Source organism: Mustela putorius, unplaced genomic scaffold (assembly GCF_011764305.1).
Source record: "Mustela putorius furo isolate JIRA1106 unplaced genomic scaffold, ASM1176430v1.1 tig00003845_pilon_pilon_pilon, whole genome shotgun sequence".
NCBI lineage: Eukaryota > Metazoa > Chordata > Mammalia > Carnivora > Mustelidae > Mustela > Mustela putorius.
In genome coordinates, this window is record NW_025421998.1 from 92,151,659 (window position 1) to 92,166,740 (window position 15,082).

Sequence of the window (15,082 nt, forward strand, 5' to 3'; positions counted from 1 at the left end):
GGGATGAGGAACCACATGGACACCAGTACTTAAAGGATAGGTAGAGTGACAGAGACAGAGGGTGAAGATGGACTTAAAAGAAAGAAAAGAACCAGGAGGGGGAGAAAAGTACTCTTCATTCCTGTTTTTCTTGTTCCTGTTATATCAAAAGCCAAGGAAAGAGGATGTCAAATATGCAACCTGATGGAGCTGTATGAGATTTGAGAAAACAATAGTGGGTAGAGAAGAGAATGAGATTAGAAAGCAGATTCAGTGAGTATAGACCACAGTAAGGGAGAAATGTGTTGCTAACTTAAAAGGGAAAACAAGGTTATGGGTTTGGGGTTGGGAAGTATTTTTGCAGGTGGAGGGAGAGTTTTTTTCTTTTAGAATATAAGTTCAGAGTGTATCTTTATGCAGAGGAGCTGTTGAACAGTGAGTTTAAAGATCCAATAGAGTAGGAACATTTCTGATGGAGGAAGACCCTAAAAGAGATGAGAGGAAGATGAGGTAAAGATCAAAGGAAGATAACGACCTTGAAAAATAATTTAGCATAACCTACTGTCTCGGTGGTCCCATGGCCACCCACTGCTTTGGTGAGTCACTGGAAGGGTTCACATGACTCAGAGTTACACTTGTGGCTAAGACTTATTATAATACAGAAAAAGCAGGAAAAAGACATGTATAGGAGAAGACTGGAGAGGTCAAGCCTAGACTTTTTTGCCCTTCCTCTCTGCTAATTGCACAATCACATCTTTCTCCAGCTGCAAACTACAGAGACATGTGCAAGATATCTAGGAAAAACAGAAAAAGCAAATAGGAAAAAAAAAAAAGGCAGAATTAAGTCCTAACATGGCAATAATTGCATTAAATGTAAATGGTCTAAATATACCAATTAAAAGACAGACATTGACAGAGTGGATAAAAAACCATAACTAATCTATGTTCTTTTTACAGAAACTCACTTCAAATACAATGACATAGGTAGGTTGAAAGTAAAAAGATGAAAAAGATAATATACTGTGAAATAGGTGGTTTTGTTAACAAACAAACATATGCTTAACATACGATCCAGCAATCACTTTCCTGGGCATTTATCCCAAAGAAATGAAACCCTGTGTCTGCACAAATACCTATTCCCAATGTCAACAGCAGCTCTATTTGTAATAACCAAAAACTGGAAGTAATCCAAGTGTCCTGCAGTAGTGAATGGTTAAACAAACTGGTTTGGCATGGACTACTATTCATTAATAAACAGGAATGGTGATGATAAGCCTGACTCCATTTCTCGATGTTTGACTGTTGACAGCTTTTAAGCCTCACCCTTTCCTCTTCCTCTTGTGCCCCACATCTGGACAAAGTGATAAGAAATGCTAGTCCCTTCTCTGATGACATCAAGTGGTTCAAACCACACAAGCCCCTGTTCCTGCTTGGGAACCTCATCCCAGCCCCACCCCCAACCACAATAAAAACCCAGCCAGTCTTCTTGCTTGCTCTCTCAGGCCATTTTGGACCTGCTTGAGAGGCCTGGCCTACTTTCCCCCACGGGCCTCAATTATATAAGTAATAAATCTTTCCATGCTCTCTGGGTGTGGCAATATCGCTCTTGGCATACAAACCAAACTTTAGGTGGAGGTCCCACCTGCTTTTTCAGAGTTATATAATAGGAGCAAACTATTGGTACACACAGTAACTCGGATTTATTTTTTAAAGATTTTATTTATTTATTTGAGAGAGAGCACCAGTCAGGGAGCAGCAGAGGGATATGGAGAAGCAGACTACCCACTGAGCAGGGAGCCCAATGCAGGGCTTGATCCCAGAACCCTGGGACCATGACCTGACCCGAAGGCATATACTTAACCAACTGAGCCACCAAGGCAACCCCAACTATCTTTTTTTTTTTTTTTTAAAGACTTTATTTGTCAGAGGGAGAGAGAACGCACAAGCAGGGGAAGCAGTGGGTGGAGGGAGAAGCAGGCTCCCTGCTGAGCCTTATGTTGGACTCTATCCCAGGACCCTGGGATCATGAGCTTAGCTGAAAGCAGACACTTAACTGACTGAGCCACCCAGGCATTCCGTAACTCAGATTTTTTTTAACTGAAGTATAGTTATACACAATAGCACGTTAGTTTCAGGTGTACAACATAGTGATTCAACAACACTATGCTCACAAGTCTAGCTACTATCTGTCATCATACACTCTTATAAACCATTGACTATATTTCCTATGCTGTGCCAAAATAACCTGGATTAACAAGGAATAACAAGGACATTATGCTGAGTGAAAAAGCCAATCTCAAAGGGTCCCGTACTGCTTGATTTCATATATATATGTATATATGACATTTGTGAAATTATAGAATTTTAGAGATGTAGAACAAATTGGTTATTGCTGGGAGTTAGGGCTGGTGAGCAGGGAGGGGAGCACACATGACTGACTATTTACAGGTAGCACAGCCTTGTGGTGATGGAATAGTTCTGTATCTTGATAGCAATGCTAGTTACGTGAGTCTGCACATTTGATAAAATGACAGAACTATATGCACGCACTGTAGCAATGTCCGCTTCCTGGTTTTGATCCGGTGATATTGCACTAATGTAAGCTATAACTGGGGGAATTGGGTGAAAGGAACATGGGACTTCTTTGTACTATCTTCATAATTTCCTGTAAATCTAGAATTGTTTCAAAATAAAATGTTCTAAGAAATGAACCAACCAGAGTTATATCCAGCAATATAGATGCATATATATGTTAAGATATTACATCTTAACATATGTAAGACAAAAAAGAATATTTATGGTATTCTTAGAGATAAAATTTTGAGAGGCAAAATTTAATTATATTGTCTAAAGGTATATACATAAAATTGTAAAAAAAAAAAACAACAAAGATTTTGACAGTCAAAAACTGATGACTATAAACGTTGGAATAGTAGTTGCTTCTGGAAGGAAGGAGAAGGTTGTGGTCTGGAAGGGAAACACAGAGCTTCTGTTTTGCTGTCAAAGTCTTGTTTCTTGACCTAGGTGATGGTTACATTTGCATTCAGGTTATAGGCACTGAACTGTACATTTGTGTTTCATACACCGTTCACATTGTTATTTTACCAAAAGTAATTTGAATAGATCATAGGAAGAAACCTTGAAAAGTAATAAGAACACTTCTTCCTGTGAAATGGGCAGAAATGAGGGAAGGATCAGTGAGAATACAAATATAACTTGAATTGGAGGGAGGAAAGTTGTGTTTTCCCTGAAAGAAAAACGCTAAGAGTACAATAGAGATTTTCAGGAAATTGGCAAAGGTTTAGGACAACAGTTTACAGGAATGGAGAGGTGATTCAGCCACCCTGAACAAAAGGGATGGCCTAGTAGTTTGAAGCCTTCAGTGAAATGGCAACACTACATTTATAATGGCTGGTCAACAAAACTCATCTAGGGGCGCCTGGGTGGCTCAGTCAATTAAGCATCTGCCTTTGGCTCAGGTCATGATCCCAGAGTGATCCCAGAAACCCTGCATCAGGCTCCCTGCTCAGCAGGGAATCTGCTTCTCCCTCTCCCTCTGCCTGTCACTCCCCTTGCTTGTGCTCTCTCAATCTCTGTCAAATAAATAAATGAAATCTTTTTTAAAAAAGAAAGGAGGAAAGAAAACTCATCTAAAGAGAATTTAGTGGTATTAGACATGCACTATGAGGCCAAGGAAATGTGTCATGTATTTGGGAAAGAGGTCTGTCAAAATGAATTAAACATTTAGAAGATTTGGTGTTTAGTAGTATCCATCTAGGCATTTTGAGAATTTAGGAACAAGGTCAGGGAAAATCATGTTCTCTTGGGTTGAACATGATCAGATTAGCATAAAATGAATGATAGTAGTTATCTACAGAATGTATGAAGGAAACTGGAATGATACCCTGCTCAAATCACAATTATCACTTTATCAAGATTATACTATAATTAGAAGAAATGATACATGTGTTGATTACAGCATAATTTGACTGTATGTAGAAAAAAATGTTATATTGTTGAAAACTGGATAAAGGTAAGTTGGTGTAAATCGAACCACGTCTCAAATTGTGAGTTTCCTTTTTGTTTTAATAAGAAATTGAAGTTCTATCTAGTTTGCTAACTGATGTTATCACTAACCATACATTTTTTATACTGTTCTTTTTAAACAGTATCTTTACATTTAGTTTCATTCCATGCAATCTTTTGAATATAAGTATTATCACAATATTTTCTTTTAATCAGATGGGCCAGTTCTACTATTCAGCCAAAGCTTTTGATGTCCTAGAGAGGCTGGATCCCAACCCTGAATACTGGGAAGGCAAGAGGGGTGCCTGTGTGGGTATTTTCCAGATGATCTTAGCTGGGAGAGAACCCAAGTAAGTAATCAGACAAGAGACACTACCTCTGTTCTTTTGCAGGTTTGTAAAGGAAAAGAATTGCTTTCTTGGATGCCATCCTCTAAAAACCCAAAGCTATAATGATGTTTATGATGAACAGAAGATTAAGATGTTTCATATTTCTATATGACCTTTTTGCTCCAGAAATTTTTCATGTTGTAAAATCGGGTCATTCTTAATCATATGTACTAGGGACATTGAACATACTATGGCTTTCAAATATAAAAGCAATATCTATATTTGGATCCAAATGAATTGTCATTTTCTTTTTTTTTTTTTTTTTTTTTTTAAAGATTTAATTTATTTATTTGACAGACAGAGATCACAAGTAGGCAGAGAGGCAGGCAGAGAGAGAGGAGGAAGCAGGCTTCCTGCTGAGCAGAGAGCCCGATATGGGACTCGATCCCAGGACCCTGAGATCATGACCTGAGCCGAAGGCAGCGGCTTAACGCACTGAGCCACCCAGGCGCCCCTGAATTGTCATTTTCATAGAAGTCTTTTTCAATCTCTTCTATTCTTTCCTTTACCTATTGGCTTTTTCATGTCTTTTAATTTAGGCTTCAAAGAATTAGGGATGGAGTGGGTATGGTTGATCATTCTTTTTTCTTTCACCTTCCCATATTCCAGGAAGTACCAAGACAGTAGATTATATAAAATTAAATAGCATACAGCTCCATTTGTAACAAAAATGAAAATACTTAAAACTAAATTTGTTTTGTTTTTTTTTTAAGATTTCATTTATTTATTTGACAGAGATCACAAGTAGGCAGAGATGCAGGCAGAGAGAGATGGGGGAGAAGCAGGCTTCCCGCATCGGGCTCTCTGCTAAGCCGGGAGCCTGCTTCCCTTTCTATCTCTGCCTGTTGCTCTGCCTACTTGTGATCTCTCACTCTCTCTGTCAAATAAATAAATAAAATCTTTAAAAAAAAAAAAAAGAAAGAAAGAATTCCTGTTTTACTATGCCACCATAAAAATGGAAGGCTTGGAAGTTCATCACTGGCTTGTGAATATGTAGTGACATAGTCTATCACCGAAGACGTCCTGCTGGAAGTATGTGAGGAACAAGTACGAGTTCATTTTTCCTCTTAGTTCACACGCTGTATTGACACACTTTGTCCTTTCAAATCTTTTCCTCAGAGAGACCCTTCGAGAAGTGCTCCATTTACTGAGAAGCACGGGTAACACCCAGGTGGAGTACATCATCCGGATCATGAAGAAATGGGCCAAAGAAAACAGAGTGCCTGTCTAAAATAGCTCCAGAGTCTGAGGGAACCAGTCACCACTTGGATGTGTAAATGGAAAGCATTTTCCTCACGTTTAATATGAAACGCAGGGCTGTTCTCTGACATTTTCTTCCTTGCCCCTCGACCCTCAAGATCAGTGACTGACTTGCTTAGAACTAGCCTCCTGGCTGAGCTAAATGCCATGGTCTGCCCTGTGGCTCCTGTATGATCCAACTAGCAATAAGACTTTGGACTTGTCTGGTGCCTTTCTTCCAAAAATACTCAGAGAACTCTTACATAATTAACTGACTTTAAGGAGAATGGAATAATTTTTTTTTTAATATTGGCATTCTGGCATTTTCCTCTGGCTGCAAGGACAAATGCCTTTAATGCTCAAGAGTCACCATCATTCTGTCGTCTTCATCTTAGCCATCTGTACATTATCCCATTTTACTGGGGAATTCCATTAAGAATTTCATGATGCATTTTTGAATTGGGAGAGCAAAGGTTATAAATAGCGCTATGATTCTAAGAGGGCCAGTAAGATCCTTTATCAAACTCGTTAATAGATAATGGATTCTGGGGATTACTCTTGCAGTAATTCTGATGATAAATAACATGTTACAGTGGTAACAGGAGTAGTGGAGTTTTTTAAAAGGTGAGTACTATGAAAACAGTCTGTGTGGTACATTGAAAGGTATTCAAGAAATAGTATACAAATTGCATTAGTCACTTCTCCATTATATTTTAGGGAACAAAATAGGGACTTTTTTCATATATTGTGCTGAATAAATATCAATTTTGAAAGGAGGGCTACATAGATTATATGTATGCAGTGTGGCTGTTTATTAATGTAATGATAACTAAGCGTGAACTCTGCAGAGCTCTTTGAGGAAGGTCCTCATGGCCGGACTCTATCCTAAGTCATGGCATGTTCCAGCCCCATGTTTCGGAGCTCTCGCAACATATACCTATTATACAGCTGAGCAGTTTTAGACTCAACAACTGATTTTTCAGAAAATAGACATACATGTTTTTCTGTACCGGATTACCTTTGTTCCTACACCATGTATTTTGTTCCTATGAGTTTAAGGTCCGCAGAGTTACAGGTGTACCAAGTATAGAGCCATCCCTATCCACCGTGGAACTGAAAGTCCGTCCTAGTTCCTGGAGCACAACAGACAGCTTCGAGACCTCACGTAAGCATTGCCTCGGTTGTTGGACCCACGCCGCGGCATGCTCTGTGGCTGAGCTGTACAGAATGGGGCCAGGGACAGGGCCAGGGGCAGCTCAGGAGACATCAGTGACTGCAGGTAGCCTCTACCTTCTGGACATTTGCAAGGGGTCCTTTCAGTTCCTGTCTTTTGTCTTAGACCCAGTTCTAATCAGTTCAGAGCACAAGTCAAAACAAACTGGCGTGAATAACTGAATTTTAGAAAACAAAATTACATTATTTTTTGTATGCCAAAGCTTCTACTTTCTCATTAATGTTGTTCCTACTTTTTCAGTAGTTGGTTCTCGGCATCTAAGGTACTTGGTGGATCAGAGCTGGGCAGAACCTGCTCTAATTTTTGAATTATCTTGTGATTCTTACTTAACGCTCACTTAAAATACTAGTAAACATAGTAGTGGAAAAAGATAGAACACCTCTGTGGCTTTTGGCAATAAAATTTGTCTTCCGGTTAATTGCGATTATTTTCAAATCTCCTATACTTGATAAGCTTTTCTACTGATGGTGATTTACTTTTAAATGAGCTTTTGTTGAATTTAACACTCTAGCATCTCCCAGCCATTTCCCAGTCTTTTGAGAAAAGCAGATACTCCAAACATAGCAATTCCTGGAATTTTAAACTGATTTTTAGAAAGTGTTTAATCTATAGAAGTGAGCCAAAAAAGCATAAGGACTAGTTTAAGAGGGATACCATCCAATTCTGTAGTAAGGATAGCTACTCCTGAAACATGTTGGCAGAGTCTCAAGATTGCAGAGCCGTGTTGCCTGGCGGTTTTATTCTGATACGTGATGACTGGGCAGAGAAGAGGGTGAGGCTGAGAAATGTAGCGTCATGTGTACAGTTCAAGACATCCATGTTCTATTTATAGTTGGTAGCAAAGATGAATTGCAAATGGAAAAACATTTTTAATTATTTTTGTACTTTAAAAGAATTATTATATTGTACTGTAATATACTCAAATTAAAGTTTATTATTTGGTCTTATTACGGTATCCTGTGGAGTGCGTTGAATGCAGGTCCTGGGTGTGTCATGTGCCTTCTCCCCTTTCTTGACCCCAGACTGGAAGGAAAAAAAAAATAAAGTCTGGGGGCGCCTGGGTGGCTCAGTGGGTTAAGCCGCTGCCTTCGGCTCAGGTCATGATCTCAGGGTCCTGGGATCGAGTCCCGCATCGGGCTCTCTGCTCAGCGGGGAGCCTGCTTCCTCCTCTCTCTCTCTCTGCCTGCCTCTCTGCCTACTTGTGATCTCTCTCTGTCAAATAAATAAATAAAATCTTTAAAAAATAAAAAAAATAAAAAAAAAATAAAGTCTGGAGCTCCACAGGTACTCCTTATGAGAGAGGAAAGTAGGTATTTTTTTAGGAGCTTTCCACTAAGGCTGTGGTTCCTGCTGGGTCATATTAGGTTTGGCTGTCTGCTGAGTCATAGCTCATTTCAAAAGTGTTCTAGCCAGTGCGTGGTACGACACCTCACACAAGAAAGCTCGCTGATACTTGGTCACTGAATAATCAAGCATACCGTAGCTGGTGGAACAAAGGACTTGTGAGACCTGACCTCATGTAATTCTGACTCATCTAATTATTGCTTTATTGTGTGCCAAGCATATCCTGGGAGTCAGGAATGCAGAGAGAGATAATGAAAGTCCTGACTTAAGGAACTCAGTCCAACTGGACTATATACAACTAAACACAATAGTGTGTGCTTGTTGTCGGCAATAGGAACAAAGCTTTGAGAGAAAATAAGGCAGTGGGTTGGGGCTCCTGGGTGGGCCAGTCCGTTAAGCATCCAACTCTTGATTTCGGCTCAGATCATAATCTCGGGGTTGTGGGCACATCAAGCTCTGTGCTCAGTGCGGAGTCTGTCCTTCCTCTGCTGTTCACTCTTGCTCGCTCTCTCTAAAATAAATAAATAAAATCTTAAAAAAAAAAAAAGAAGAAGAAGGCGGCAATGGAATGTTTGTGTCCCTTATAAAGCGACACCTCCTGCTTGTGTATTGAGTGTGTAGTGTACAGCCTGATTGATGCTTTTTGTTGCAACAAAACCATTCCTTGAAATAAAATCTGGATGCCATATACAACTAGGAGGGACCACCTTGGTGGTTGGGGCAAAGCAGGGGAAAGAAGCAGATGTAGCAGGGCCCCCACTCAGGCTGCCCCTCTCAGGGTGACACATAGACCATATATGGAGTGAGGCACCTAAACTGTGCCTAAACTATGGCTACATCTAATTTTATTCATCATAGTTTTTGTATATCCATTCATGTATTCATGTATTTATTTGGTAAGTTACTTACATCCCACTGTGTTCCAGGAAAGGTTGGTGATAAATTACCAAAATACATGCTACAGAGTATAAATAGAAGGCATTTGAGAGTAAAAGAAGCCAAGACTAGAGTTCATACACAAAAGGGCATACCAGAATCACTAGAGATGGGCCAGAAGTTCACCTTTAGGGTTCCTACTGACTAAAGCAAAGAGTGAAATATAACCACATAAAAAACTCACAGTCCACCTATATGAATGAACTCCCTATTGGGAAGAAAAAGTTGGATTCTCAGTGATCTCTGATTGTTTATGGGATTCTAATTAGGGTTTCTGCACTCTGAGACATGACTACATACTTCACAAAAATTTCAAGGGAGTCCTATTGCTTCCTGAAATGTACGGGTCATTCCTACTATGTACAATTAAATAATTACACTTGCCCTTGTTTTTTATTTCCTCTAGAAACATATAATTATACTCTCCTTTGCCATTTTTTTTCACCAAGGAGTAGTTATTAATATGGTGGAGCTGAGACATGTTATTCACATTTTTAAAATTACAAGTTGGAGTGCCTGGCTGGCTCAGTTGGTAGAACATGTAACTCCTGATCTCAGGGTCGTGAGTTCAAGCCCCATGTTGGGTGTGGCGCCTACTCGAAAAAAGAAGAAATTACAAGGGTGTGTTGGGGTGAAAATGTGGGTAACAGTGACCTAAAGAATAATTGCAAGGTACTGTAGAAGCAGTGGAATGATGGGATAGTGTAACTTATACATTTACTGAGGGGATTCAATAAAGAAATTTAGGGGGGCGCCTGGGTGGCTCAGTGGGTTAAGCCGCTGCCTTCGGCTCAGGTCATGATCTCAGGATCCTGGGATCGAGTCCCGCATCGGGCTCCCTGCTCAGCGGGGAGCCTGCTTCCCTCTCTCTCTCTCTGCCTGCCTCTCCATCTACTTGTGATTTCTCTCTGTCAAATAATAATTAAAATCTTAAAAAAAAAATCTTAAAAAAAAGAAATTTAGGGATATTTGTTTTCCCTCTTGTCATGTAAATAGCTACATAATATTCTCAACTTTGCCTCTTGGCCTGCAATGCTTAAAATATTTATGATCTGGACCTTTTCAGAAGAGGTTTTCAGTTGAGCTCTGCTCTAGAATATTGCCTTATGAGCCTCAAGTGAAACTTCTTGCAGTGGAACATTTAAGAAGACAAATTGTTGGGACATAACTGAGCTGCCACACTCTATGTGCCCACTGACATGAAGTATCTAAAGTGTCAAATTAAGGTTGCCTGGGTGGCTCAGTGGGTTAAAGCCTTTGCCTTCAGCCCGGGTCATGATCCTGGGATCGAGCCCCACATCAGGCTCTCTGATCAGCGGGGAGCCTTCTTTCCCTCTCTCTCTGCCTGCCTCTCTGCCTAATTGTGAACTCTGTCAAATAAATAAAATCTTTAAAAAAAATAAAGTGTCAAATTCACAGAAGCAAAAAGTAGAATGGTGCTCCCCAGGGACTGAAGAGAAAAGGAAAAGAGAAGTGGTTTAAGGGGTATAGTTTGAGCCCTCCAAGATGCAGAAGTTCTAGAAATCTGTTTCACAACAATATGAAGATTGATTAAAACATGATTAAGAGTGGCGCCTGGGTGGCTCAGTGGGTTAAGCCGCTGCCTTTGGCTCAGGTCATGATCTCGGAGTCCTGGGATCGAGCCCCGCATCAGGCGCTCTGCTCAGCAGGGAGCCTGCTTCCCCCCTCTCTCTGCCTGCCTCTCTGCCTACTTGTGATCTCTCTCTCTGTCAAATAAATAAATAAAATATAAAAAAAAAAAAAACGTGATTAAGATGCTAAGTTTTAAGTTATGGGGTTTTTTCAATCACAGTGAAAAAGTAAAGTTATGTAAAAATCTATGCCCTACAAATACTAGTTTTCCAGAACAAAGGTGGAGTGACTGGCTAGCTGAAGAAACAGACAAAGACGACTCCAGAACAAAGAGCCCAGGAAACCACCTGAATCGTTCGCCTCGGTTTTCAAGTATCAATGTTACTCCCAATATCCCCGGCTCTTTGAACAACTTTTCTTGCCAAAGGCTAATTTATTTTCTTTGGATACTTTCATCAGCTGCTGCAAGCCAACAGAATTTAATTAACTCACCATTAGTAAAAGGCTTTCCTTGCTTGTTTAACAAAGGAACTACTCAGAACCGGGAAGCAATTCCGTTGTGATTTTTTTGACCTTTGTTTTCCTGTGAGTTGGGATGGCTGTAATGAATGCTTTGTCTAGTCACGTGGCCTGTACTGCATTCTCTCCCCACTACCACGGTGTCATTACCTAGTAAGTAAGATGGGTCGCCTCCTAATTGGATACAAAAAATACTTCACACCCCACAGTGCCTTAAAGGTTCTACTACCACAAGATGATTACTGGAGTTTCTCTAATTATCAAGTGTGTGGATCCTAATTATATATTAAATGAAGGGAAAATGTCCACTAGAGAGATCTGGGGACCCATGAGGGGTTGGCCTTTGGCCAGAACTGTATTTATTACCTGGGGCCCCCACTCCAACAGTGGGGTCATGGCACATTCTAGGACCCTGTATCTCGGAGTCCTCAAAAGAGCTGGGGATTCCTTAGTGTCCTGTCACCTGAGTAAATGGCCAAAAGTCCTTTGGGGGAAAGGACTGGAAAAATCGTGAAATATACATGCATATATGAACTAACAGTTCTATGAGTTTTAGCAAATGCATACAGTCATGTAACAAGCACCAGATAGATAGATAAATGATTTGGTGTTGTACAATAAAGTTATTTTTAATAAAGAAACCCAGATTTAAGTTTATGCTCACTCTCTAAGGTCACAAACACTATTCGGAGACTGGGATTTGACCTGGGCATCTTTCCAGGGTGGCAGAGGAACTAAAAACGAAAATTAAAGGAACGCTGATGACAAAGAGAACTAAAGCTGGGGCCGGTGGGGGAGGTGGAGACAAATTGAGAACAGTCAAAACTCGAATCAATTAGAAAAAAAAATCTGATCGATAAATGGCATTGGACTTCTCAGCAGCAGCTCTGGAAGCTATGAAACAAAGCTGCAGTGCCTTAAGAATTCAGAGGGAAAATTATTTCCAACTAGAAATTGTCATTTAAATATGTAGCAGAGGGGCGCCTGCGTGGCTCAGTGGGTTAAGCCTCTGCCTTCGGCTCAGGTCATGATCTCAGGGTCCTGGGATCGAGTCCCGCATCGGGCTCTCTGCTCAGCAGGGGGCCTGCTTCCCTTCCCCTCTCTCTGTGATCTCTTCCCTTCCTCTCTCCTACTGTGATCTCTCTCTGTCAAATAAGATAAAAATTAGGGGCGCCTGGGTGGCTCAGTGGGTTAGGCCACTGCCTTCGGCTCGGGTCATGATCCCGGGGTCCTGGGATCGAGTCCCACATCGGGCTCTCTGCTCAGCGGGGAGCCTGCTTCCTCCTCTCTCTCTCTGCCTGCCTCTCTGCCTACTTGTGATCTCTCTCTCTGTCAAATAAATAAATAAACTCTTCAAAAAATAATAAAATAAAAAAAATAAAATAAAAATTAAAAATAAATAAATAAATATGTAGCAGAACAAATTTCTTTTCAGACATTCTTTTCAGACAAAAATTATCTCCTGAATTATGTGCTAGACCAAGCACATGCGGGGAAAAAAAACAACTAAGGAAACAAGAAGACACAGCGTGTAAAGAAGTGAGGACTCCAGGTTAAGAGCCGGTGAAGGGAATGTCCAGGGTAAAGACGGAGACATACTTCAAGATGCTGGGCAACAGTCTCAGAGGTCAACCAGTATAGACCGGAGCAGGTCAGAGGCTCCAAAAAAGACTCATTCAGGATTAGGGGTGCCCGGGTGGCTCAGATGGTTGGGTGTCCTCCTTCAGCTCAAGTCATGATCTCCAGGTCCTAGGATCGAGCCCCACATCAGGCCCACCCACCCCATCAGTCCCCCACCCCCCGACCCCCCACCACCCCGGCTGGCTCAGCAGGGAGCTTGTTTCTCTCTCTCCCTCTGCTTCTCCCCCTGCTTGTATGTTCTGTCAGTCTCTCTCTCAAATGAATAAATAAAGTCTTTTAAAAAAAAATACCTCATTTATTACCATAGTGAGAAGAGAGTTTGGAAATCAGCTCCATAGAAAACAAAGCAAATGAGACAATCATTATTCAAATATGCAGGGAAGGAAAAGTAATCATAACCGACTTCATGGGTCAGCTGTAAAAAGCATTTATAGGTCATAAAACTATAAGCACTGAACACCGATCCAACAAAAAAATAGATCCAACAGTTTTAGGAGGAGAGGGAATAGAAAGTGACCATGTATGGGGAGGGGTGGGGGCGGGTGTGAGGAAAAGCTGGCTTCATATCTCATTGCACAAAGATAAAAGGGAAAAAAAGGCTATAATTTAGATCTAACAAGCAGGGGAAGTCAAGCAAACCAAAGAATCACAGAGATGAGTCATATTTGCAGGAAACACCGTATAATTTTACGGTGTAGCTGAGAAGATATCATTGAGAACTGAGCCACAGCTGGTCATGAAGGAGAAGAGTAAATCCAACCCTCCAGGTTATGTGCTTAATACCTGCCAGACCGACACATAGCCCTGGGGTCCCCGAATATACATACATATTCACCAAAATAGCGGGTCCAGGAAAACGCATCTTCTTCAAAGACCAGTAACTCATTGGGCACCTCAGTTGTTAAGCATCTGCCTGCAGCTCAGGTTATGGTCCCAAGGTCCTGGGATGGAGCCCCGCATCGGGCTCCTGGCTCAGTGGGGCATCTGCTTCTCCCTTTGTCTCTCCCCGCTGTTCATGCTCTCTATCTCTCTGTCTCAAATAAATAAAATCCTTTAAAAAGTTGTTAAAAAGAAAAAAGATGAGTAATTCAAACGAATGAATGGACAACACTGCTAAGGGTCTACAGAAAAATAACACAAAAGAAAAGGAAGGAAGGAAGTCAAATGGTAAACAAAAAATATCACCAGAAAATTGGTGAAATGTACATGAAAGCTGTAACCAAATACTTTGCTCTGACAGAAAGGTAGAAAGTAGTAGTAATTCACTGATATTTCATCTTTAAGGCATCATTAAAGGGAATAGATCAAATGTTACGTAACTGTAGTTTACAGTTCCAAACCAAACAAAGTATAGGGGCACCGGGTGGCTCAGTCGGTTAAGCATCTGCCTTTGGCTCAGGCTATGATCCTAGAGTCCTGGGATCAAGCCCCCCATCAAGCTCCCTGCTCAGTAGGGAAGTCTACTTCTCCCTCTCTCTCTGTGATCTCTCTGGCTTTCACTCTCTCTCAAATAAATCAAGTCTTTAAAAAAAAAAATTAAAATAAACATAAAGTGGAACAAAGAGAAAATACTGGGGTACCTGGCTGGCTCAGCAGTTAGCGCATGTGACTCTTGATCTTGAACTCCATGTTGGATGTGGTGATTACTTAAAAAGTAAAATCTTAAAAAAGGGAGAGAGTAGGGGTGCCTGGGTGGCTCAGTCGTTAAGCATCTGCCTTTGGCTCAGGCTGTGATCCCAGGGTCCTGGGATCAGGCTCCCTGATTGGCACAAAGCCTGCTTCTTCCTCTCTGACTCCCCTGATATGTTCCCTCACTCTCTGTGTCTCTGTCTGTCAAATAAATAAAATCTTTAAAAAGAGAGAAAGAGAAAATATTAAATTTCATCCTTGGTCATAGTATGGAATTAGAGACAATGTCAAAAAGAAATTGAGGATTAAGCGTATTATAAAATGACCTTATTAGAATAAAAATACAAACCTTCCAAATTATCAGAAGTAACATACATTAAACAAAGCAAACAGATCACTTTAAGGGGGATTTTTGAAGAGGCTTAAAGGAGAAAGCATGATAGAAAATAATGTGTCAGATCTATGCTCAAACATACCTCTCGTGTGGAAAATGTTAATGGGCTGCCCTCACCTATTATAGGAAAACGATTGGCAGATTAGATCACAAAGCAAA

The 15,082-nt window shown here is 40.7% G+C and overlaps 1 protein-coding gene across 4 annotated transcripts in view; it reads left to right on the forward strand.

Moving 5' to 3' along the window:
- The window catches only part of TTC26 (tetratricopeptide repeat domain 26), a 46,636-nt gene extending 38,822 nt beyond the window's left edge, over nt 1-7,814 (forward strand). For 2 of the 4 annotated variants that reach the window (XM_004741673.3, XM_045063028.1), the window contains exons 17-18: nt 4,222-4,355; nt 5,514-7,814. In XM_004741673.3, the coding sequence (XP_004741730.1) occupies nt 4,222-4,355; nt 5,514-5,625 (246 nt within the window). In that variant the 3' untranslated portion in view covers nt 5,626-7,814. Of the gene's footprint in view, nt 1-936; nt 1,709-4,221; nt 4,356-5,513 lie in introns of those variants that run through there. The other 2 variants (XM_013049950.2, XM_045063030.1) reach the window with 2 other exon arrangements.
- Nucleotides 7,815-15,082: the final 7,268 nt, after the last annotated feature.